At 40.4% G+C, this 26350-nt stretch overlaps 1 protein-coding gene across 4 annotated transcripts in view; it reads left to right on the forward strand.

The window, feature by feature from the left end:
* epb41a (erythrocyte membrane protein band 4.1a) overlaps positions 1–26350 on the forward strand; it is a 98921-nt gene that overhangs the window by 34940 nt on the left and 37631 nt on the right. For 2 of the 4 annotated variants that reach the window (XM_034126259.1, XM_034126262.1), the window contains exons 7-16: positions 128–346; positions 4803–4890; positions 6559–6711; positions 6821–6918; positions 8376–8551; positions 9212–9453; positions 10530–10604; positions 11769–11816; positions 13249–13311; positions 16953–17123. In XM_034126259.1, coding sequence (XP_033982150.1) covers positions 128–346; positions 4803–4890; positions 6559–6711; positions 6821–6918; positions 8376–8551; positions 9212–9453; positions 10530–10604; positions 11769–11816; positions 13249–13311; positions 16953–17123 — 1333 coding nt within the window. Of the gene's footprint in view, positions 1–127; positions 347–4802; positions 4891–6558; positions 6712–6820; positions 6919–8375; positions 8561–9211; positions 9454–10529; positions 10605–11768; positions 11817–13248; positions 13312–16952; positions 17124–26350 lie in introns of all 4 variants that reach the window. The other 2 variants (XM_034126260.1, XM_034126261.1) reach the window with 2 other exon arrangements.

Raw genomic sequence — 26350 nt, forward strand, 5'->3', positions numbered from 1 at the left:
CAGGGTCGGTTCATCCCTGCACCACTGAAGGAATCAAACATATTGTAATCAAATACAGGGGCGTGTTCACATGAGAGATAATTCAGAACTCAGAGCTCCCCACTGAGATCATGTGACCCTGCTGCAGGTACTACCTGTGTCTCCAGCTGAGGAAGGACATCCTGCAGGGACGCCTGCCCTGCTCCTTCGTCACGCTGTCCCTGCTGGGATCCTACGCCCTGCAGTCGGAGCTGGGCGAGTTTGACCCCGAGGTGCACCCCCCCAACTACGCCAAGGAGTTGAAGATGGCCCAGGGTCAGACCAAGGAGCTGGAGGACAAGATGATGGAGCTGCACCGCACATATAGGTCAGAACTCAGGGACACTTTCCTTACCTAATCAACTAAGTCAACGGATTTGTAAAAGAGTAATGTTGTACCCCGTATTCTACATTTTTCATCAAAAGGACATACATATCGTCTGCAAAATGCAACTAAGGTGTCCAAATGCAAGGTGAGGGAAGTTGAAAGCATTAATACATAGTGCAACATATTAAATTACATTTAAATACATTGTTGCTCCCTCCAGTAAATGACACGAGACTGAGGTCTTGATTTAAAATACGGGGTTTATTTCGTGGGACCTATTCCAACCCGTGAGAACTGGGTTATAAGACAGACAAATATAAAAGGTAAACAACAAATAAATATGTAATATCTGCATATGTCATCACTGTTAATGCTGCTAAATAAAACAATAAACGGCACACATCCCACACAGCATGTAGCACAAGCTAGCAATAGCATGTAGCACAAGCTAGCGCATAGCATACATACATACACACACATAACCTGCAGCTCAACCACACACAATTACACAAACAACCAGCACAAACACTTACCTCGTAGGCTGCTAGTCACCTAGAGGGACTGATCACTTTAGCTGCATTTTTCCCTTAGTTTCCTTAGTTTTTCTTTAGCATCCTGCGTTGCTCTGCAGTTGCAACTAGCAAGTGCGTCGATTAAACAAACAGGTGTAACACAAAACAACGCAGATTAGTTCCGCCTCTATTGTTGTTACACATAAAAAGGTAGGAACCAAAAATACAATGTGGAACAAATGAACAACAGAAAGTGAAGACGGTTACACTCCCACCAAATCACCTGGTTTGTTTTCAGAAACATTTTTAGAAAACCAATGTGCTCTTTATAACATTAATGTAAAACAAACTATTTCATTTTAGACTTAAGTGCAGAGTGTGAGTGAGAGTAACTGTACAGAGTTTTAGCCTGCTTCCAACAACAACACCGTCTTGTGGATAGGCCTTTCGAGGTAGACAGGTTTAGCGAGGTGCTTTCCCTTTCCATCCAGAGTAGAGTCGCTGATAAGCAGCTTGAGCCTTCTCACTCTTCCATCCCCTCCTGGGTACACTTCCACAACCCTGGCCAGCTTCTATAGAGAACCGCAGTGACGCGTCCTAAAACCCGGAAGTAAGTTAGCATTTTTACCACGTCCGGTTCCTTCGACAAAAAGCAATGCAATTTCTCCATAGGATTTTGGAAAATAGCTGTAAATAAGGTCTGTGTTTGACACAAATTGAAGAGACAGATCACGTTTTGTTCTACAACATTAAATACATCAGCAGTTACCCCGCTGGTGATTTTTGAAGAGTTTACGTGTCTGAAAAATGATGGTTGTTACCAAGTGGCTGAATAGGACTACAGAAGTTGTCCAGGCCGTTTTACGTCATTACACCGAACACGTAAAACACTCCCGCTAAGTTTGTTTGCCCTGTTCTGCTTGAAAGCAAGTACCTGCCCCCTGCAAACTGTTCAAACAAACGCTTCAACTTGTACCATTTAGAATCTGTATGTTTGAATATGGACCTTAAGTTGGCGTGACGTTGATGCAGCGACCCTGCTGTAGTTCGTTTATAGCATAACGTTAGCATTTTGCTTCTGGCGACTAGGTTTATGATTCGAAAATTATAGAAGTAGGGTAGACATGTGGATATTATCCGGCTGAACAAAACGTGATCCGTCTCTTAAATGTGTGTCAACCACAGAAATTGCATTGCGTTTGTGACGAAGGAACCGGAAGGAGTTTACTTCCGGGTTTTAGGACTGCTGTTCTCTATTGGCCACGTGGTATAGTGTTGTCTTGCAGAATGACAACGTAATTTACCTTGACGTTTCTGCGGTCCTTGATCCACTTTGGTCTTTGTTGGAGATTATAGGAGGTACTCCTTATGCTGCTGAAGGCACTTTATTTCTTGAGAGAGTGTTGCTTCTTGAACCATCTTGATTATTGTCAGCTCTGCTTCTCTCCTCTCCTCTAAGCTTGTGGCTTCACAGGAACTTGGCTGGAGACCTTTAATTTCCTTTGCAAGGCGCTTGAGTCTGGCAAAGGCTTTAACCACTCTTGACCCGTCTGAGAACTTGTGAAAGTGATATAGTAGCGACTTTACTTAGTTTGCCTGGGTATCATGAACCTGGGCCTTCTTAAGCTCTGGGTCACTACTCACGATCTCTCCCACTTTGACTTCTCCACTTGGTAGCTCTTTCTGCCAACGTAGGTCTGGGCCTGTGAACCAATTTGAGGCTTGAAGTTGCTGTGAGACCTTTGGAGGCCTGATCTGCAGGGTTATCTTCAGAAGCCCTTTCCACAAAGTCAGATTCCAGCACCTCGATGACATCTGCAGGTGAGACTTCCTTAATCTGTGTTCTACAGACGTAGTGTACTTCCCTTGGGAGGTTTGAAGACTGGAGACCTGGTATCACTTGCTTCACGGTTACCTGGTGATTTACTCCAATCATATCTCCAATGTCGAGACAGGGATTGCCAAAGCCGACAACACTCCAGCCCAAATCTGTTCTCTGTGCAAAGGGCTGGTGTTCTTCACCAGGCACCACTTCTCTTGGGACGAGAGCTTGAGGACAGTTGTAGCCGATAAGCAGGCCAATATCACAGCTTTGCTGAGGAGCGATCTCATCTGCGAGGTGTTCAAGATGAGGCCATGCCTTTGCAGTCTCTGGTGTGGGAATATGGTCTCTGCTTGCAGGGATGAATTCTCTTGAGTATGTAACACTTCTTATCTTGGGCTATGCTATCTGACTAGAAAGATTCTGGTTTCTACTAGAGTGGATAGACAGGTAAGTAATTAGACCAGAGACCAGGTGGTTTGAATAGAACAGCCGGCAATTTACTGACGAAATAGACAAATAGACAAAACATTAAACATAGACAATAATAATAATAATCCTTATATTTATTATAGCGCTTTATCAATGACTCTCAAAGCGCTTTACAAATACACATTACACATACAGATCATACATACATGTAATGGTCATCTACTGTGGACAATACCCACAGGAGCGAGTTCAGGTGAAGTGTCTTGCCCAAGGACACAATGAATATTTTCTGCAGTATGATCAGAGGTAAGTATTTCACCTTTCCCTTGTTTTCTGATTTCTGTGACTTAGTAAATGGTATCCATACAGGAATAAAATAAAATAGCCTATTTTAGTTTAGACCGGTCTACTAAGTATTATTTATAGGTTGTTCCTATTTTAATCTCTTTAATATCCTGAGTTAACTCTTTTTCTTTTCCCTTTTCACAGGTAAAATATATCTAATTCAATGAAAAAACACAATTGTACCATCAATGAAATCATATGACAAATGAAAACCTAGAGTACAATATATAGTGTCTCTTTCAATCCAGGTACAACTTAAATCCAGTTCCAACCTTATCATTTCTTCAGTTCTGATCAAATAAAATAAACTCCAACACTCCTACCACTCTGGCAGCGAGTTCCCTATTGTCTCTTGAGAAACCAGCTAGTCCTCCCACACAGCATGTAGCACAAGCTAACAATAGCATGTAGCACAAGCTAGCGCATAGCATACATACATACACACACATAACCTGCAGCTCAACCACACACAATTACACAAACAACCAGCACAAACACTTACCTCGTAGGCTGCTAGTCACCTAGAGGGACTGATCACTTTAGCTGCATTTTTCCCTTAGTTTCCTTAGTTTTTCTTTAGCATCCTGCGTTGCTCTGCAGTTGCAACTAGCAAGTGCGTCGATTAAACAAACAGGTGTAACACAAAACAACGCAGATTAGTTCCGCCTCTATTGTTGTTACACATAAAAAGGTAGGAACCAAAAATACAATGTGGAACAAATGAACAACAGACAGTGAAGACGGTTACATACATGTTATAACTGTTTTTAAAAGCCAATACAAATAAATCAAACTAAACTAGAATAAGACAGGTATGAATACATGGATGAAAGTGCAGTGTAAGCAGCAACAAAGAAAAGTCTTCGAAAGTACATTTAAATTTAAAGGCAACTAGTAAATATATCTGTAAGATAATGTAAATGTGGTACAGTACCTCAACACATTTTAATACAAGTTAAGTTGTGTCTACTTGTTATAGAAATATGTACAAAATGACATCACATTTAAAAATGTATTTCACTTCTGACTAGACACTGAACAGAACTAACTGCATCTAATAATGAATGTATTATGTATAAAGTGGACATTGGAGGACACTGGAGGGTTGTCGGTTAAGGTCCTGGAAGGGACCAAGTACGGAGCATATACTGGTACTTAGAGGGTTAAATGCAGAGTCTACAGTACCTTTCACATGTGTGATGATTTAACAATGATTCAATTGAGTCTGAGCTTCTCCGGTTGATTAGTTAGACCTGTTTAAGATAACGGGAATGTCAATGTGAATTAAACAAATCAGAGCCAATATTGATATCGCAGTAACTAAAGCTGTTGTGGTGTTGGGCAGGTCGATGAGTCCGGCCCAGGCAGACCTGATGTTCCTGGAGAACGCCAAGAAGCTGTCCATGTACGGAGTGGACCTCCACCAGGCCAAGGTGAGTCCGAGCCCCACCTGCTGCTCTTAATCCTGAATAAATGCCTAGTTGTAAGTTATCTTTGTATTCCATGGTAACTTTAGATTTAAGTTTCCTTCATTGATCAAATAAAACACTTAATCTGGGTGTGACTGTGATTCAGCCTCCCAACGCTCCATGAAAAAAAAGGGCTTAAAACAGAGAACATAATGTGTTTGCAGCTTCGTCTTTTAGTATTTTTAATGCCGTGCATCAGAGAAGCATGCACTCCTGGCCCGAACAGCAGGAAGACATGTGACTTGTGAGGTTTTACAGCTGAAATCAGGTCAATCTGTTTACGTCAGAGCAGGGATTTAACCACACACAGGGAGGACTCTAACTGGGACGATACTGCCCCTCTGTGAGCCATGCTGAGCATCACAACACAACCACTGGAGGTACAAGAAGTGATCATTATCATTAGTACATTAGATTACATTAGATACATTAGATTACATTAGATACATTAGATTACATTAGACATGCCTTATTCATCCCACATTGGGAAATTATTTTGTCACAGCAGCAGGAAGTTAACAGATATTACACGAGTTAAAAATATGGAGAACATTTTGAAAATACAAATAGAATAAAATAAAAGATACACATAAAAAGTAATCGTATACATATCAAAAGTAGGACAGATTTCAATAGAGTATCTAAACAATAAACAATATTTTTGTTTAAATCTGAATACATTTGAATACTAATTAGGCCCACAGTGGCTTTCTTTATTTTGACAGGTTTTTTTGGATCTCTGATCTCCAAATCCACAGTGAAAACTAAACAAACACACAGTTTAAATGGCAAAAGATAGGACAATGTTACACACACAATAGCATGCACAGCATGTGAGATAACTTTAAGCAAAGTCAATAACAGTAAAATAAAGACAAACAAAAAACATTACCTTAATGCTGGATGCTGCAAAGAGGGAAGTCTTCTTGTGACCAGCAGACACTTTTACCGGAGCAAAGGTGTCGAGACGTGAGCTCGTGAATTAAAAAACGTCAATCTCAGAAGCTCCAGTTTCTTTACCAAAGTGATCCAGAATATATACAATTATTAGCTTTAGGGGACACAACAATATGAGGACAGCAGAGAGTCTACACATCTTGAAACTCAGACTGAAACTCCACCTGTTTTCACTGCAGCTTGGCTAATAAAAAAGTATATACTATATACAATTATTTGTGTACTGAGCTAATCTCCTTCGCAGGATTCTTCCTTGTTTGAGTTTCTATCTTCAAAGTTTAATACACATCTTGTTTTTGATAAAAGGCCTGCTAAAAGAAAAGTGATTTAATGTGTCTGTCCAATTCTTTGGTCTGTACCAGAGTTGGATGGACAGCTTTAACAGCCCTATTGCACAGAACCAAATAGGCAACACAACACAGTGTCTTTGAACTGAATCAAACTAGTCAGGTGTGATCGTATTCTAAAATTACATTTACTATCACAAAATATGGTGGTTTGTTTTGCTTTTATACTACAAACACGTTAAAACATTCTCGAAACTGGAGCTGGATCAACTACACAACCATTGGGATTCAGCCTCAAAGGGGGGGGGCCCTTTGAGGCTGAATCCCAATGGTTGTGTAGTTGGTTTGCTGAAAGAGTCTAACTGAACCCTCCCTGTGCCTCTTGCAGGATCTGGATGGGGTTGACATCATGCTGGGGGTCTGCTCCAGTGGTCTGATGGTCTACAAAGACAAGCTGAGGATCAACCGGTTCCCCTGGCCCAAAGTCCTCAAGGTGTCCTACAAACGCAGCAGCTTCTTCATAAAAATTAGACCATCCGAGGTACACAGCGTTATCACATCAATACATATTCAGAACATCTGCAGCTCATCCATGAGTACTCACATCTGATTTGATGAGTCATCTTCTAAGCATGTTTGTGTTCCAACAGGTGGAGCAGTATGAGAGTGCGATTGGGTTCAAACTGCCCACTTACAAGGCAGCCAAGAAGCTGTGGAAAGTGTGTGTGGAACATCACACCTTCTTCAGGTAGGGGACTGAGTTCTGAAAGTTTGTTCTCATGGCTGTCCAGTCTTTCAAGGGTTAACTGTGGAAATTGGGTAAGGCAGAACATATTTCAGGTTCAGGTTATATATTTGAACCGTAGGTAGGTTTGGTTTGCAGGTTAATAGAAAAGGGATCCATTATGACACATTCCAAAACAACATGCATTCCAAAACAACACAGACGACAAGACAAATCTCGAATAAACTATCCCCTGCTCCGTCACATCTGAAAACATTTAAAAACCACTAGTATAAACATGAGCAATCCAGAAAGTTAATGAATACATAAATAAATAGTCATTGTGACCATAGCAACTGTGTGAATTAGTCAATTTCTGCGATTGCTGCTGGAACAAAGCTTTTTTTTTAAACGCTAAGTTCTACACTTTGGGACTACTAACCTCCGGCCTGTTCGAAGGAGCTTGAATTCTGTGTTTAGAGGGGGGGGGGGGAGTCATAATTTAACATAGAGCTGGATAACCGCTGTAATGGCCTGAAGTTCAGGGTCTCCAGGTTTAGCTGTGGCTCACCTAGTCCTAGACCAATTCATGATCTGAGTGAGAGAGTTTCTGCTTGTTAAGGACAGGTGACCAAACGATGACAATAGGCGCTTTGTTCCGAAACAATAGTTCCGAAAATGTGCGTTCACACCAAAAAAATCTGGAACTAGAATTTAGTTCATGAGAACCTTTTCACCCCCTTTTCAGTCCCTGCTAGAGAGCAGGTACTTTCGTGGGAGAAAAAGGTTCCCATTTCTGATTGGCTGGGGGGATTGCAAACCACGCCCCGTAAAACTCCCCAAAAAGTTTTGTGAAGCCACCATTTTATTTGCTCGCATTAACATTATTAGCATTAGCCCAGCGCACCAACGGAGAGAGACTAACTTATGGCAACACAAAATAAAACGTGGGAGCGGTGGAGATGAGGATGTGTCGGCGTTCTGGCGATTTACTCGGAAGCCAGTCCCCAACTCTGGGGACTTCCGGCCGGGGACTCCGGGTGGCAGTATACGCCGTGAAGTTGTTTGCGGCCTGCCAGTAAACCCAAAGCAGAAGAAGAAGAAGTGACGTCAGCGGCTTCATTTGCCTAATCCTCCCTCAGGGACTTATTCCGGTGTGAACGCGATCTGCTCCTTAGTTCATCAGAACTAAAGAGTTCTGATGAACTAAGTTCTCATGAACTAAGTTCTCATGAACTAAGTACGGCAAAGTACTTGGTGTGAAAGCGCCTATTAGAGAAAAAGACAGAATTGACTCAATAAAAGCATGATAAAACATGATTATCATGGTTTAAAATAGGAGAGTTTCCTAAGACAGAACAAACGCTGGTGCCCCTTTTGCACACGGCTCCAATTTTATCAATAATTGTCCTGAGGTATTTGTATGGTTGCATTCATTCCAAAGTCAGATTAGAGGATGATTATGTGATGTTGGTGTGCAGGCTGACCTCCTCGGAGATGGTCACCACGCCCAGGAAGTTCCTGGCGTTGGGCTCCAAGTTCCGGTACAGCGGGCGCACGCAGGCCCAGACCCGCCAGGCCAGCTCCCTGATCGACAGACCGGCCCCCATGTTCCAGCGCTCCTCCAGCAAGAGGAACTCACGCAGCCTGGACGGAGGTACCCTGTGTGAGTGTGTGTGTCTGTGTGTGTTGGTCCCAGGTGGCCAGTTAGTATAACTTATTTCAATGTTGGTTTACGGATATATACTGTGATATATACAAAGACCCTGTGTCCACATGGCATCTTTTTCAGTTTTTTTCCGGATTCTATTACATTACATTACATATTACATGACCTTTCATTTATATTAGCTGACGTTTTTATCCAAAGCGACTTACAATATGGGCAGAAACCATAGAGATTTGAACTCCAAACAACAAGGAAAGTGCAGATAAATTAACTTCAAGCAAGTCATACCGTAGTAAGTGCTGGTGAATTAGTTACAAGGCCTATGACAACAATATCTTGACAATGTATCACAACTTTTATAATGGAGGATATTTTGGCTATTTGATATTTGTTTGACATTGCTCTCTTACCTCCCTTATCATTAAAGCCGACAGAAAGGTTCTTGCACTCACACTTATGAAGAAGAAATGGACTTCAAACACAAAAGTCCTCAGCATCAGAGAATTGCGTTCATAAATCCACAGGAAGACAGCATGATAAAATGGGCCAAGCATAAGTGATGGGCAGAGTTAACGTTTTTTTCGTCATATTTGCAGAGCATAATTCTTCTGTTAAAGTGACCACATTGTCTCACTCCCTCCTGTTCAGCCATGGCCTCCACTCCCGACAATAAGTCCTCTCGCCCGGTCAGCGCCCCCGTCATGTCCCCGGTGTCTCCGGGGGATGCCACTTCCTCTCCGATGCTGCCCCCCCTGCTGCGCTCCGACCACCGTGACGGCTCTACACTTAAAGGCCACCGCTCTGCACACAGGAAGGCGGAGGGGAAGGGGGAGAGTCAGCATGCGGAGCACACCAAGAGCCACAGACCAGAGTCCACTCCAGAGATCAAGGTAGCTCACACACTCCTCTACATCACAGCAAGGGCAGGTTACACGGTGACAATATATTTAGAAACCAGGGAAGAGGCCACAAGGAAGAGCTTATTAATAAAGAGATATAGATTGTTGTCAAAGTAAATATTATGTCATCAGAACAGGGCTGCACAATCTGGCAAAAATAATATTAAGACGCATTATTTTGATAGATATTGCCATTGTTATATAACTTTATAACGATATTAGAGGGAATAACCTTTTTCGAAAAATGTTTTCACATAATCATTGAATAATATATCAAAATGATCAATGAGGATCTGTACCAAACCAGGATTTCTTCATAGCCAGGGAATTCTCTTAAGCTGCCCAATAATTAATATTGAGTGGTATTTTTACATATTGTGTTTACTGTGATTAAGATTTTGCACTTTGCACATTGCGATTTTGATACAATTTAAATTGTGCAGCCATAGATGAAAATATATAATTTTCTTTATATACGTGCACACTGTATGAGTGTCAAGTCAGAAGTAGAGGAACCCTGAACAGAAGCCTGCGTCATCAGAAAAGATATTCCTTGTCTCTTAAGTCAGATAAAGTAACTGCATGGGAGCTACAGTTTCCGCAGCTCCTTGAGTTACAGAGAGGCTAACACAGGAGGCCCTGCTAGCTCTGAAGCTTGGTTAGCAAGTATTCTCCCTGTGTTAGCTTTAAAGTACGGTTTTTTGGGTTCTAATCCGTCCACTGTATTTATCCTCTCTTAGTAAGTACAAGCTAGTGGCCAAACTAACAAAACTAATTTTGAAATAATTCTTCATTGCTAAAGAATGTTGAACTGTCACATTAAGTGTTCATATGGAGCCTACTCCACTACACTACACTACACTGTTGTGTATGATGTGTTTTGATAGTTAGACGACAGAAGTGCGGTTAACTGTGGCTAACATAATGTAGCTGTCAGTGTAACACAAAGTGCATCCACCAAAGCTTTAAAGTTTCTTTTTTCTTTTATGTAAACAGATGTGTGTAATGTTTTAGCCCTGGTTGTACTTGGACTTGGTGTTGATGTGTGAGCTTTGTCTGTGCACCAGACATTCTCCAGGAGAGAGTGGAGGCACTCCCCCTCTGTGACCAACGCCAATGGGGACAGAGAGAAAAAGAGCCAGGTTTGTTTGCCTGAAGCATGCTCACACTGAACCAATTGGAACAGAATCTAAACAGACATGTATTCACAAAACATCATGCACTATGACTTGAAGAGTAAGAAAGGATGAAATAAGAAAGTTACTAAGTTATTCATGATATGTCCAATAAATGATCATATAGCTGTTTCTATTTAAATTGAATGCAGAAAGAATCAGGACTTCATTTAATAAGCCAGTTTTCTGCATCTGTTTTAATGCAAACTCAACACTTCTTCCATGCTGAGAAAGTCAGTATAATGTACTGTACATTTCCATAGCTGTAATTCAATCAATACAACAGTAGTTTTATACTAATTTCTCAGTAATTATCTCCAGTTGCTGATATTTTGCTGATTTTTTATCAGTTATACTACCATTGATGGAACACAACAGTTACTAAAAATAAATGTCACATTAAAAGTTCCAGTGGCACAAACTGAATATTTTGTCCCTTTCTTAGATCGAGTCAGCAATTTTGATATCACTACGATTAATGTAATGTATATCACAATATCAGTATATATTGTGGTGATACCTTTAGCTAAATCACATTTATGTTAAGTAATGGAAAAATGTAATATTGCCTAAAATCTCACCCGACTATTGATAAGCAATATTGTTTACAATGTCCTAAATGGTAGCTACCATATTATAAGCAGTGTGGTAAAACCTTTGATGGCTGACCAAATTATGCTGACTCATGGTTACGTGATATTACCCAGTCCTATTTCATAGAAATCTTTTAAAGTGACATTTTTGCAGTAAGTAGGTAGGTTGGTTTTACTGACAGTAGCTCAACACCAATCAATATCAAGTTACTCAAATTAAAGTAAATTAAAACAGTATACTTCCTTAAAAAATGTAATGCTAGAGTGATGTGAAATTAGCCTTTATTCACCAGGAGATATATTTGAATAGCTTATGTTTTTCTTTAAGAACTTTATTTGTTCATGTTATGAACACCTAGCCGGCAGTTTTATATTGGATTTGACTGGAGAATTGATGGTGCACAACTTGAATTTTATTGCATGATCATCAGTTTTTGACTAAAACAGAGTCAACTATTTAGCGAAGTCTTTCATACTTCCAAACCTGTATTTTTACTGAACAATACCTGAACATATGTGTCTTCCCTCGGTGGAGCAGCACTCTCCTAAGGACAAAGCAAAGACGGAGGTGGTGCGAGTGAGGAAGGTTAGCATGTCGCTGGTTCTGCCGTCTCACCATCGCATCCCTTTATCACTGATACATGCTTTTGTTTCCGACAGTGCTGCTTTCCACTGCAGAGCGCTGTAATCCTTTGATTGCTTTATGATTTCCGCTGCTTGTCTTTCTGTGAAGGCTTGTTCATGTCCAATCAGCTCTGCAAAAACTGGGAATAAGGAGAAATCAATCCATTGTGCAAAATATCATTTGGGGACTGTCACTCCATGCAGCACAACAAAAAAAGGCTTTTTCTTGTACACAACGTGCTTTCTCCTTCTCCAGAAGCAAACATGTCGCTATGATGTTTAAAAATAGCTTTGTAAGAGGGAGGACAGGTTTAGTTGTTACTTATCTCTGTTTAAGAAAAGCCTTTTCTGCTGAGTCATGCAATCCAGGATTTTGCATCAATTTTTTTTGTGATGATTGTGAACAAAGTTGGGAACAGGTTCCCTCTTTTCAAAGTCATTTTTTCCTTTAAATGTATTTTTGGCTAGATGCCTGAAGTAAGGTCGTCATTAACAAAAGTTTTCACGTTTTTGTTTTACGACATTAAATACATCAGTAAATATCTCACTTTGTGACATAAAAACAGCGGTTGCTCTAACAAATGAATAAATGAGACCACTAAACGTCATCATAAAACCTTAGCCGCCTTTAGCTTAGCGGTGGGGATGTGAAGTCATGTGACCGTGATTTAGTTCCTTTCTAGCCTGATGTTAGCTTTACACTTCTAGCGATAGCATTTATGCTTCAAATATCATAAAGTAGTGTTAATATGTGAAGATTATCCTGCTGATCAAAACATGATCGTATTGTAAACGTGTGTTTGCCACAGAGCTTACTTTCTGGAATATTTCAAAATCCAATGGAAAAATCCCTCTGGCTTTTTGTCGAAGGGAAACCTCAGAGGTATCTTCCAGGTCATTCTACAAAAAGACGTCATCACTGTGACACTCTAGTGGACTATGAACACGACTCCAAGTGAATGCTAATGTTGCTCTGTTACTGCTGGATGTGTAAATATGAAACTGTTTCAATGATTCAGTTTACCAGCTCTCAAGGTAAGACTATGCTGATTTAAATATGCCAGTAATGTCAATCGTGCACATATATTGAAATGTAAAAATAGTGAGATAAAAGGTGAATTCCTGAAGTGCCCTGCAGCAGCCTTTGCATGCAGCATGTGACTTCCTCTCACAGTGTGTATGGCTGGCTTCATGCACACCAGCTGTGTGTTTATCCTTACTTTCCCTCACTGAGCTGGGCACATTGGAACTGCTACCCCCATAGATCTGTTATTGTATGTGATTCATGTCATTGCCCTGGTCAGTGCTGCTCATTGCAAATGAAATATTCAAATGTTTGAATGAATTCTGCAATATTTCCAACCAGCTCTCCCCTTTTTCCTGATTTTCCACAGAAAAGAGCTAAGAAACTTGAGGGTGAAACTCTTTATATCAGACATAGCAATTTAATGTTGGAGGTTTGTATCTTCATTCTTCAGATCTCAGACTTGCCGTCACGTGTTCTGCTTGCATGGCTGCTGTGATTCCTTTTGCTTTGACACCAATGTTTCTTTTTTTTCTTTTTTTTGCCTTGTTTCAGCTTAACCCTTACCGCTTGGCATGCACTCTTTTTCTCTCTGATGCAAGTAGCTTCACTTCACTTAGACATTATTTTTGTTTTTCCATATTTCATTGTATAATACAGTATATGATTGGGAAAGGTCAAAGTTGAACCTGGTACTGCAGCTTGGCTGTTGGGACTGGACTCACAACACAATGCTGTTGCAGTTGAAATACTTATATGACTGTTTACAAGAGAAAAACATGCTCTTTATCTGTCTGTAGGAAATATATCATGGCACATCTTAGTCAAAAAACATACATATTCAAAAGTGTATGATCCAGATGTGATGCATGCGTTTATTATGGTGTGATTAGTTTAAAAAAAATAAAAATGAAATGAACTCTTAGTGATGATCGGCATAGAATGGAAACATAATAATAATTAGAAGAAGAAAAAAAAACGATATATATATATAATACAAATGATTCCAATAATAAAATGTTGTATTTATAAGGCACAACAACAAGTGTTTTAGAAAAATAGTGCAATTATAAAATAGTAAGCTCTGCTTTATGAATCCATTTGATATGTGCCAGGATCTAGTCTAAAACTGTTACATTCTTCCTCTGAAATTCCTCTGAGAATTAGGAAGCTTTATAAACACGGGCGCAGGCCTCTATTAGAGACAAATATAGATTTGTATATGTCTTCTGTTATATGTAGTACAACAGATTTGCATCAGTTTTGCTCTTTCTATCTCTAGAGTTGGACAAAATCAGACCGCTTTAAACTTCACCTCACTGATGAACTGATAGCCAGCCATAAAACATTTGAAAGGAGTTGCATGTCCCTAAGTACAACATTTAAATATGGACTGAATTCTTCACATGAATGTCAGTGTGACGTTGACTTATACCTTAACTTGACCTTAACAAAGCAAACATCTTACCGTAGCCAAAATTACTTCAACTAGGACTTAATAAAAGGTGTGTTTGTAGGATATGTACACATTTGAGCTTTTACAGCTTTGAAATGTCAAAATGTCTGACGTCCATTTGACAGAGAAGATACAAATAAATAAATCACTTGTTTGTTCTTTCCCAGTCGTGTATCTGTCAGTGAGCTAACTAACCGATTCTGGACCCTGCTGTAGTTTCTCATGTTCCTCATGGTTACTGAACTCTCCCACTTTCATTCATTTACTTCACGATCACCACTCACTTGCAATGTGTTTACTGTCTGTGAACTGTTGTTGCTCTCAGTACTGTGACCACTGTGTTCAGAGGAGGGGGAGGACATGTTAATATTGCAGCTTTGTATATCGTTTAAGAAATGAACCCCTACTATTAGCTCCATAACACGGCAATAATATGCACAATTCCACCAAAGTGCTAAAACTCTCAGAGTGGGTCAACATAACTCTGCTATCTTATAATGTTCACATATGGTGTCTGTAGCTCAGGTTACGTATTGTAACCCTAGTTCTATAAGCACATACAGTATAGAAGGGTAACAGTCAGTTGCGTAGCTGCCTTGGGGTGCACACAGATTTTGGTAGGCTTGTCCTGATTGGCCGGCTACATCTATGCAATTTCAGTGGGACAAGTGCATGTGATTGAGTATTACCCAAAGAGTCCAGTAGAGGGTGCATGTTACCCACATTTGTGTCTACTGTAGCACTCATGTTAACCTATAATGTTACTATGTTAGTTTGTTATTGGACTGCATCACCATACAGAGAAGTCTTTGTCAAAACATCAACACTGTAACATATTCACTTTCTGTGGATTATATTAGAACTTTTTTTTTTTTAAATCTAAGTTTAGCTTTTAAGTTTAAACACATTGTACCTTAAAGCCCATAGTTTTGTTTTCAACAACTACAAGGTACCTCAGTCTGCTTCTGATATGACATGTCACCCCCCTCTTCATGTGTCGGTACTGTATGTGTTTGCTTCTTCAATTCTGCCTGCCGACTACCATACTGTATATACTAAAATATGCAGTAGTTTACCCACTACTTGGTGGCCACTATCAAACTGTTTATTCACATTTAAAAAGATGTTTAATAGCTTTCCAACCATTACAGCCTGCAGGGCAGACCCGTTTTCTCTCTGTGTCCGGTACTCACACAGAGCACATGTTAGCTGAGCTTAGCTAACAGCTATGCACGAGCCCTGCTTCTCGCTTAAAGATAGCATGCAGAGCATCTGAACTGTAAGTGTAGGAAAAATATGTATGATTACTATTCCATGAGGAAAAAAAGACTTAGTCTGCACACTGATTACTACAAATATCCTATATTTCTTCAAGATCCTCTCAAGGTCAACATTCATGTGATTTAAAGGTGGCTGTATACAGGGCAGTCTAAGACATTACCCAACCCATCAATAATTGTTGGCAACCTTTATTAAATCTCAGTTTGGGAAGATGAAGTAACATGTCCTCATTGTGTATCTTTTATTGGAAAATATATTCACAGTTTTGTTTTGGTTAAGTTAACACTAAAATATGTTGCTAGCAATAAATAAATAAAATCACCTTTCCTCTCAGTTCTTCTGTAGTCTGACATGTTTTTGCAAAGTATATTAAATAATAAAACTGCACCAATTCATGCACTATTATTGTGAGTATTTTGAAAGAACAAGAACATAAACAGAATTTGTATTTATGTAAAGCCTGTTTAGTTCAAATTCACTAAGGTTACCAACAATTCTGGAGGGCACAGACCATGAACAAAATGATACCTCTGCCACATAAACAGAAATAACTCTTATTATACCTTCACCATTACTACACAAAACAACATTTTCCTAAAAGAGGCCTTTACAATATTAAATAATCATAATCTCTTCATGTTTTTTTACAAATGTTTGGGAGCTTGCAATATTCAGTGTACAGACTTCCTCTCATTTTCCTTTATGCTGCCTTGCTGAGGGGGGGTGAGTTCTACCCTCACCTCCTGGCTCACACCTGCTCACCATATGCAGTTTTTTTAAGAGAAACACGACACCTCTGTGTTCCGTGACCTTTAACATCTCCTCTTGTTGGCATTGATGATGCACAGTAATCTGTGAGCCAGTGAAACAGTAATCAGAAGAAATCCTCTGCTGCTTTCTTTCTGTTATCATCAGCCAGACAAGGGGGATTCAGAAATGCGTGCAAACTCATAATCTCCGACTGACCGATGCTTGGCTCAATCATGGATCATGGATCACAGACAGATGGTGCAGTCTGGTGTCGGGTTTCCCTTAAATAATAATTGTATTCCATGACCTCGGCATGTCATTGAGGAAAGGCAGGCTTTATTAAAGTAGTAGCTGAACTAACGAAAAGCAAAAGAGAGCAATTTTCAAGAGAATTAAAAAAATGGCAGACTGTTCTTACGATTTCGTTTTTCAATCTGGATGATTCATTTCTTTTGGCTATTTGTCACCTTTAATTTCTTTCCATGTCCTTCACTTCCTTTTCCTCTTCCTTTCTTTCACATGTTATTCAAACATGTTCTATCATTGTTTCCCTTCCATCTGTTCTGACTTGTTTATTCTTGTTGAAGGACCTGGATAAGACCCAGACTGGGATCATGCGTCACCACACGAGCATCAGTGAGCTGAAGAGGAGCTTCATGGAGTCGGTGCCAGAGCCTCGGCCCAGTGAGTGGGACAAACGTCTGTCCACCAACTCGCCTTTCCGCACAGTGAGCATCAACGGCCAGCTGCAGCCAGCGGTGAGTCCTGCTGCCTGGGGAGGAAACTCTGCAGACATGCTGTTGTTTCTCCTCACTAGACACCAGAAGATACACTGTCAGCTCAATACATAGAGCCTGACAGTATAAAGCTTCCATGTTGTTAAAAGTGTGTTTTAATGAGATAGCTATGCTAGCTTGCCCTGCTTCAAACCTTAAGCTGTGTCTCAAATCGCCTACTTCTGCACTTACATGTGCTATTTTGAGTAATGCAAAGTATGGCAAAATACACAACGGTCATGGTCAAAGTTCAGTGTGGATCAATGGACACTAGAAATAAGAGTTATGTGGGTTTTTTGAATATTTAACTAATGTAGTCTACACTATGCTTCTATCACAAAGAAGCCACCATTCATTTTAGAGGGGTAAATTAGCAGTCTGTAATGATTTGGTACCACAAAGGATCGTGGCTAACAGCTAACAGCCGCAACAGTGAGGGCACAGCAGCCATGTGCGATTTGAGACGACACTTCACAAAATTCACGCACTGCTTTAGTGTTCACAGTCTTTACTGCATTACTGAGATATAGCTTAAGTAAAGGCAGTGTAGTTCACCTGAACCAAGTCTTGGTTTAAATATGGTATGCTGGCCAACAAAATAGCTGTATTGTATTATTTAAAAAAAATATTTACAATTCCCTGTTTTCATTCAGAATGCTCTATGCATATTCTGGAAGTCCCAGGTTATATGTTCTGGGATTCACCTAAACTGTGAGCTCAGATTAGCAGTCATCACAGTTTAATGTTTGCACTGAAACTCCTGGACTGAGCAGATCAGTACCCTCAGATTTTGTATTTGTTCATTTCATTTAGAAATCTGTGCTCATAGATTCTCTCCCCTTTTTCTCTTTTACGCAGTTAAGCCCTGCTTTCCACAGCATCTGTTTTTCATAAATGTCTGGGCCCGTATTCACAAACATTCTTTAATACTCTTATAGAGCTCCTAACATATCCTTAGATTCTAGTAAGGAGTCAAAGTTAGGGAGTGATTTAGGGTCTGTGTTAACTTGAGAGTAGGATGCTCCGAGGTGTGTGTGTGTGTGTGTGTGTGTGTGTGTGTGTGTGTGTGTGTGTGTGTGTGTGTGTGTGTGTGTGTGTGTGTGTGTGTGTGTGTGTGTGTGTGTGTGTGTGTGTGTGTGTGTGTGTGTGTGTGTGTGTGTGTGTGTGTGTGTGTGTGTGTGTGTGTGTGTGTGTGTGTGTGTGTGTGTGTGTGTGTGTGTGTGTGTGTGTGTGTGTGTGTGTGTGTGTGTGTGTGTGTGTGTGTGTGTGTGTGTGTGTGTGTGTGTGTGTGAGGCATTTCATGTGGTGCTTGGCGGAGTATGCTGCAGTAGATCATCACTGTGCAGCGTTTCTTTATGAGCAGTATATTGAATGGCACCTGGAGGCTATGGCCTGTATGACTGATGACACGCAGCTTCACCAGATTGTGCTTAGGGATCAGTATGCTTCAAACCAACAAGTTTGGATTAAGTGTTTCAGAACATGTAGCGAATGACTACTTTCATATTCCGATGTAAAGCTTGCAGCCACCAATAAGGATACAAAGTGATGAAACTACAAATGGATGCAAAGGCCCATACTTCTCCACTAAAGCTACCTTCACATGACCAGCGGGAAAACTGCTCCCTGCTGATGTTGCTGTGGTTTCCCTGTGGAGAGAGCAGTGCCACCAGACTCAATTGTCAATGCGCTCAAAGTTTTAATTATTCTGACCTACCAATACCTACCTGCTCTATAAAACGGCACATCCTAGAAGGTGAAGTAACCATCAAAAGCTGTCTCACCGCTCTGCGCCCTACCTCGCATTGAGCAGAAAGCAAATCGCTTATAATGTGAAGGCAGCTTTATGGTTGTGTGGAAAATGAAAAAGGAGAGATTGTGAGGTATTAAAGCAGGATGGAGTTTTCCCTCTCCTGTAGTGTGCTCTATAGGGTTTTTTGTGCATGTCAATGGACCCCCCCCCCCCCTTGCGGGACAGCTCTAAGCTGTTGACCAATCACAACAGTGCCGTCCAGCTAACCAATCAGAGCAGACTGGGCTCTGGTTTCAGACAGAGGGTGAAAAGAGGTGCTGCAGCACAGGCAGTATGAGAAAAATAAAGAGCTTTTTGAACATGAAAGAATATCACAGTAGAGGCACAAAGCTTGAACATGAACCTTATAATGAGCATAATATGTCCTCTTTAAAATCATACATACTTTCTCTCTTCACCAATCACCAACATTTTGTAAGTTTTTGAAGGTTTTTGAAAAGCCATAAAAATGGCACAAAAACACATCTGGCACAAAAACACATCTGAAAAACTCCCTACAGGGAGAAAACGTTTTTCAGCACTGTTGACTTTATTTGTTTGAAGCATACTCCTGTAGGATCTCCCCCCCCCCTTTAACTCTAATGTCTTGGTGTCATGGCTCTGTGAATGGCTGCGGCTGCTTTGTCATTGTGCTTGATCTGCTGATCAATCCCATGGCTGGGTTCATCCTGATAATGTGTTTGCATGACTCTTGTGCCTGATATGATCAGTGAAGGACTGAAGAGAAAAAGAACACAAGATAACAAGCTACAGACCAATGACTAGAAGCCAGAGCACTGACCCCCCCCCCCCCCCCCCCCCCCCCCTCCCTTCCTCCTCATCTGTCTCACCCTCCAACCTTCTCTGTATCTATCCCTCCCTGGATGTCTTTATGTGTTTTTCTGTGTCTATCTATTGTACCTCTGTCCTCATGTTCTCCCATTCCCCTTTAAAGACTGGCCCTGCTCCCCCAGTCAGATCCCCCCCACCAACTCCATCCTCTTCCACTCATCCTCCTCCATCCTTCCCTGCGCCTTCCAACAATGACACTGAAGGTCAGAGAGGATCTCCGTCCTCCGACCTGCCAGTGTTGCCCTCTGGCTCTCGGCTCACTTCTACCCACGACTTAAAGACACAGTTTCTATCCTAGACTCGAAGTCATGCACAAAAATATTCCTTTATATTACTCCAAAATCTAGCCATAACAGCACTTTTCTTGCTGAAAGCCTGAGGCACAATTTTAGTAATTTCATATTATTGCTGAATGCTAAGAATTCTGATGACACATAAGATAGAACAGTAGAAATAGTCTCTGTTGCATCACAATGGTTAAAATTCCCACTGTCTCCCTGAGCAGTTAGATTCTTTACACAGATGTTGCCTTGTGTGTAATTGTACATCCCTACCATCCCTATTGTGTGCAGTGCAGAATCACCTTAAAATGCTTTTCATGGTGAGCTCCTCCAGAGCTCCCGTCATCTGAGCTGCCCAGAATGTTGACAGATTGGTGGTATTTTAAAAAGCAGTGCAGAAAAAATATAGTGTTTTCTGGTGTTTCTTTCTTTCTTTTGGCATTAAGAAGACTTTGCACTGCCAACACTGTATGCACTAGCTATCAAACTAGCTGCCAGAAAATCCCCTATTCCCACTATGGAGCACATGTATTATCCTCAGTACACTCCTCTCTTCTCATTCTGCTGCTGCTTTGTCAGAGGGGTAGTGTCCTTTGGACATTTAGACATCAGGTGTTTTAGCCATGTTGCCAGTAACGAATCATTCAATAGTCTTCCTGCAAATATTTATAGTATATCATTATTACGATTAGCAGCTGTATTTCTCCCTTCACTAAGTCCCACTCCTCTTTTTGCTACCTGTGTAACTTCTCTATTCTAACGCTGCTTGTGAGCAGTTTTTGGAAAAAGCAGAAAAAATGGAGGTCAAACAGAGGTCGACCAAAATCAATCAATCAATCAATCTAATCTTTACATAAATAGCACTTTTCGTACTCAAAAGGTAACACAAAATGTTTCACAAAACAAACGCATAAACAAAAAATAATATTACCCCCCCTCCCAGGTAATAAATACCAAGTAACTTCTGACTTTGTGATTGATAAAAACATTTAAAACCAATAGAGATCAATAAACAGAGGACTGAATAAAACAAGAATTTAAAAAAAGAATAATAAAACAAAAGAATACAAAAACAAGAATAAAACAAATAAAAACATATCAATTAAAAGCTGAATTAAAAAAGTGGGTATTCAGTTGGCACTTTAAATATTACGTTCTCTGCCACCCTCAGGTCTTAACAAAATTGGCTTTTTTGTAGTAGTTATGACTGTAGATTTTGCCAGCTGAGATATTATTACTACATTTTACCACCTCTAGCTAGCCATCTGATTAGCTTAGCCAGAATCATTTCAAGGTCTCCCGCAGATGAAGTTTAGAACAAATTCACAGAGGTTGACTCAACAGTTCCATTGAGAATCCTACTGAAAGCTGTTAAATACTGTGTTTGATGGTTTAAACTTGGTTTCATGCTTCATGATAGTGCCTGGTAATGACGCAAAAAAATAGGCTAAAGCTACACAACCTAGCAAACAAATAAGCATCCTCATCTGAAGATAATCTGTATAGAAGTCACGAAATAAATGAACATCGTTCTGCTATTGCATTGTAGAGCTAGTTGTCTCTATACTGCATAAAGAAATGTAAGTTAAAAAAAGGCATTAGGAAACAGTTTTTCTTTGTAACACATTGCCGAAATGCATAATAAGTCACTCGACAAGGGTGAGGATGAGTGGATATCTTTTATGGATATCTTAACTACAAGATGTTAAAGCTGGGCAGGGATGGCATTGTTAATATGGAGCATCATCAAAAAAGAAAATAACATGTTATAGTAATTCAGTTAGCAAAATGAATAGATCATACATGATGCCGTAAGTCAAAAAAGGAAAATGTATTTATAAAGCGCTTTTCACAGACATAGTCACAAAGTGCTTGACAAAGCATTAAAACATTATACAAATAAAGAAGAGTGCTAAAAACACAATACATTATGAAAAACACAATCAAAACACAATACACAATCAAAACACAATCAAAACATAAAGTTAGTAAGCCAACTAACTGAAAGAGTTCTGATAAGGCATAGATGTCATCAACTTCACCACCTCCATCAAAGTTCAGGAAAGATCGTTAATCATAAACATTTAAAATAGTAGTGTTTCGTGTGATGTGTTAGTGAGCCATTATTATTCTATAAGCAGTTTTTCATTACAAATGATATAAGCCAACTGTACTGGAACTTCTATAATGTTTGACTATGGATGGATAAGCCAACTCAAATCTCAAATTAAATTTAGTGATACATGACGACACGATGGACTGTGAGTGTAACCTTGACCTGTCAACAGTTCAGCGTGTGTGTAAACGCTTTTATAGGCAAGGCTTGAGAGGCTGCTATGGTAGGGTCTTGGACCATATTGAAAGGGATAGTGACACCAGTAGTGATGGTGTGTTAGAACATTTAGAACAGAAAGGCCACCCTCAGATGTGTGGCGCTGCAGGGAAGACACCTTGAACTGGGGTTCTTTTTCAGTTTTTTTACAGTTCTAAAAGAATTAAGATTCTTACGTATCTACAGCCGTCTTTACCAAGATCATGTCAGATCAGTTTTTTGGTCTTCCAGAGGCCTGTACTACGAAGCCGGTTCAACATAACCTGGATATGTTGGAGTTAGCCGGTTGGCCTAATCCAAAACATACGCGCTCTGGCTAAGCGGTCCTACGACGCTGGTTATCAAGTGGATCGCTCAAGCCAGCCGTGTCCTATCTAGTTAGGTGCGCGTTCACATGAAAGGGGTGGTATTTGGAGCATTCGACCAATCACAAACATGGACAAGCGTACTGACAGCGCAGCGTCATACTTCCTGAATGAAAAGTGAACTTTAATATTAGTCAAATATGAAGAAGTTAAACTTTAAACATCCATGACTTAAACACTTTACCCAGGATAAAAGCCACATAGCTGCACCTGCAAGGTGAATACAGCTGGTAAAAGAAAAAGCGTTTGAATGCGTACATTAACAGGTTTATGATATCACTGCCCCGTCTAAGACACGATCTGACTTTAATTACATTTGACTCGAGTGTTTCGTCAACTTAATGTGTTGCTTAAAATAATACTTCTGCATACAGTATGTGACACTGTGAGTGTTGCACGGCCAGATACGGCTCAAGAAGCTGACTCAGATAAGGAAATATATGATACATTATGATGTGATATGATATGAATGATAATGGGACACATCGACGTCTGCACTCACAGTGCCGCGGACTGTACTTAATGTTACTCTGATCCGGTTACTTATGTTGTGGCAGATATTTAAGTAAGCTTTCTTAACGCTAATGTTATAATAGTCAGATTGCTCTGAAGATGGGAGGGGATATTCTATTCATTTTCACGTTCACACAGTCAGTTGATTTTTGCCGGCCGTCTTTCTGTATTTCCTCTATCCTGTAATATGACTTGATAGCTTTAAACTCCGCACACGGAGCTCTGATTGGTCAGCAGGCGGTGCTTTCACTGAGTTGATCTCTTAGCCTGCAACCTAACCTCCTCCCGAGCAGGTTAGCCGCTCAGCATAAGTTACCATGGAGATCTAGCCCGCTAAGAAGAGAACCAGCGTCGTAGGACCGGAAACCCAGAGTTTTCCCTGAAGTTAGCCACTAAGCGAAGATCCGGCTTCGTAGTACAGGCCTCTGAGGTAGGGAAGTTTGTCTCTCTCTTTTTAAAGTCTCATTGTGGTTTATAATCCGCCCAATGATGGTAGTTGCATCGTCAGACTTCAAAACAGAGTTCTCAGAGAACTTCATCAGAATGGGGGTTACTGCCACAGGCAGGTAGTAATTCCCATAAGACACTGCAGTCTTTTGAGATATAGGGTTGATGGTGGCTGTCTTGGCACAATACAATATGCTGCGTAGTATGGTTAAATGTGATGGGAGATGATAGGGTGCTTTCTATTCTCTGAGCTAGGGGCCCCAGCAGAATTCAAACTGACAATCGTGAAAAAGGGCAACCCCGATGGCAGGATGTTCAATGGGAAATGTAATGGAGGTGTTATACCCTCTAACAATCACACAAGGGTTACAGTAAAGCACAAAGTGTTATTTTGATATATTCAGAGCAAAACTGCTCAAAAACCATCTACAAGTAGTCCCAATGTAGACGATCAAAGGCGTTCTCAGCATTTACAGATTATTTATCTATGCTGCTGGATAAACCTTGATAACGCTGTTGTAAAGTTCTTACTATTGAAATGGACTAGGTTTAAATTGCAACAACACAAAGTATTAACCAGATTGATATGACAGTTATCCACCCAGCATCTTGACCTTGGCATAAACAAGTCGGAGCAGCCTTGGGTAATTCTAATGACAAACAGATGCAGTAACTGCTTTATTGGAGAAGTGACTGTTCATGTTAGTTCTGCTGTCAGATATTACACCTTATTTAAGAACTGCAGGGGACCTCTCCATGCTTTATACCCCCCCCTGCGCTCCCTTCCAGTACCTTACCTCCAACATCCCCTTCCTCCATTCCCTCATCCCTCCACCCTCTTCCTTCATTCTCCTGTCAGTTGACCATATCCCACGTGTGTGTGTTCATTGTTATCTGTCTCTCTTGGTCTGCCGCTGCTGAGCACAGCAAGGAAGGCAGACTCTGTTCGGACACAAGGTAAGAGCCTATAGTTTGTCCCCGACGCCAGTGGGACCACCGCTGTACAGAAAGGACTGCCTGCTGGAAGACGATGAGGAAGAAGTTGATTGGGATTGGGTTGATGATGATGATGATGATGATGATGATGAGGAGGAAGAAGAAGAGGTGGAAGAACAAGCTCATGGTCACACTCTGAAGGTGGCGATCAATGTGCCGGATGAGAGGAGGAGCCTGGTTAACGCATGTGAGCTTAACTCTGCCAGGCTCAAGCATTCCCGGATGTCTTTTTTTCTGTCCGGACTGCTGGTGATGGCCCTCACCATGCTGTGGGTGGCCTTCATTTAAAAGAACAATTAATGAGGAGATGTCAGAACATTTAATCTCAACCATCAAGAGACTGCTGATTCGTCACTCTATCTTAACGTCAACTTTCTATCTTACCTTTTTTACCCTTCATGGACTTCAGTTCATCTTAAAAGGGGCCAGACTCTAAAAACATTATTGTCTTTAAGCAAGCCTTTGTAACCTTTGTTGAACAGCGTCCACTGTTTCCTAAAGTGACAGCTTAGACTTGCTAAACTTCGCCCCAGCTATCATACTGTTGCTACGCCTATCAAGCTTTTTATGCTGATAATGGTGACAGATTAATCCGTGAAAATCATTTTTGAGATAGCTGTTCCTTTGCAGCAGAGCAACACAACACCTGAAATAACAACTGTCAGGCAGATTTGAGCTAACTATCTATAAAGCTGACGTGGTGACACCAAGAATATATACATACTGCATACCTACCCAAGCAAAATGTCAGCAGCGAAAACAATTAATACAGATTGCTATTGTGTTTCATAGCAATACAAACAAAACACACTCAGAAAAGCAACACAGAGGTTTGATTGATGTTAGCTAGCAAGAGGAAAGGTTGCTATGCTAAATTAGCAGTATAATTGGACAGTTACCATTCAGCAACACATTCAGCAACACAATCTGCAAAAGGTCAATTAAAACATAATGGTAAATGCATAACACATAAATACATTTGTGAATACAAGTGAAATTACTTGAGTTCATGCAGTATCCACCTGTGTTTGCTAATATTAGCTAACATTGTGCAACGTATGCTAATGGTCCTACCATAGCAAGTAAGACTTAAATAGCAAAATCCCTGCAGTAGACTGCAGTTAATTAAGAGTTTATTGTTTTAGCTTTTTTAAGTGAACAAAGTGCTTTCTATGCAAAGGTTACATTGGCCAACTTTAAGAAGTAGAAGAAAAAAGCTAAATGTAATTTGTTTGCCTTCCAGTGTTGTAGTACTTGAAACCTGACCAAACAACCTTCACGTTTGCATTCTTCTGGACAAGGAAAAAGTTGTTACCAATTATCTTGACATTTCGGTTTTGCAGCCTCTGGACAATATTCAGTTATGTGACAAAAGTGAACACAAATATTTAGTCCATCAGTAGGCCATATCTCTCCGAGTGTGTTAAGAATCTGTGTGCAGTTTAGCAGAGTGACTGACATGCTTAGCCCTGTGTTAATGTTGGACCAAGTATCTGCTGACAATCAGGCCAAGTGTAATTTAAGAATCCATCAGTGGAGAAAAGGAATTACTCAGGAATGCATCACAGCAATTTTATACTTTTCCAGTAATATGTAGAGGAACAAATATTGATTTAGAAATGATTGGACCA

The sequence above is a fragment of the Trematomus bernacchii genome, unplaced genomic scaffold, assembly GCF_902827165.1.
Source record: "Trematomus bernacchii unplaced genomic scaffold, fTreBer1.1, whole genome shotgun sequence".
NCBI classification, from domain to species: Eukaryota; Metazoa; Chordata; class Actinopteri; order Perciformes; family Nototheniidae; genus Trematomus; species Trematomus bernacchii.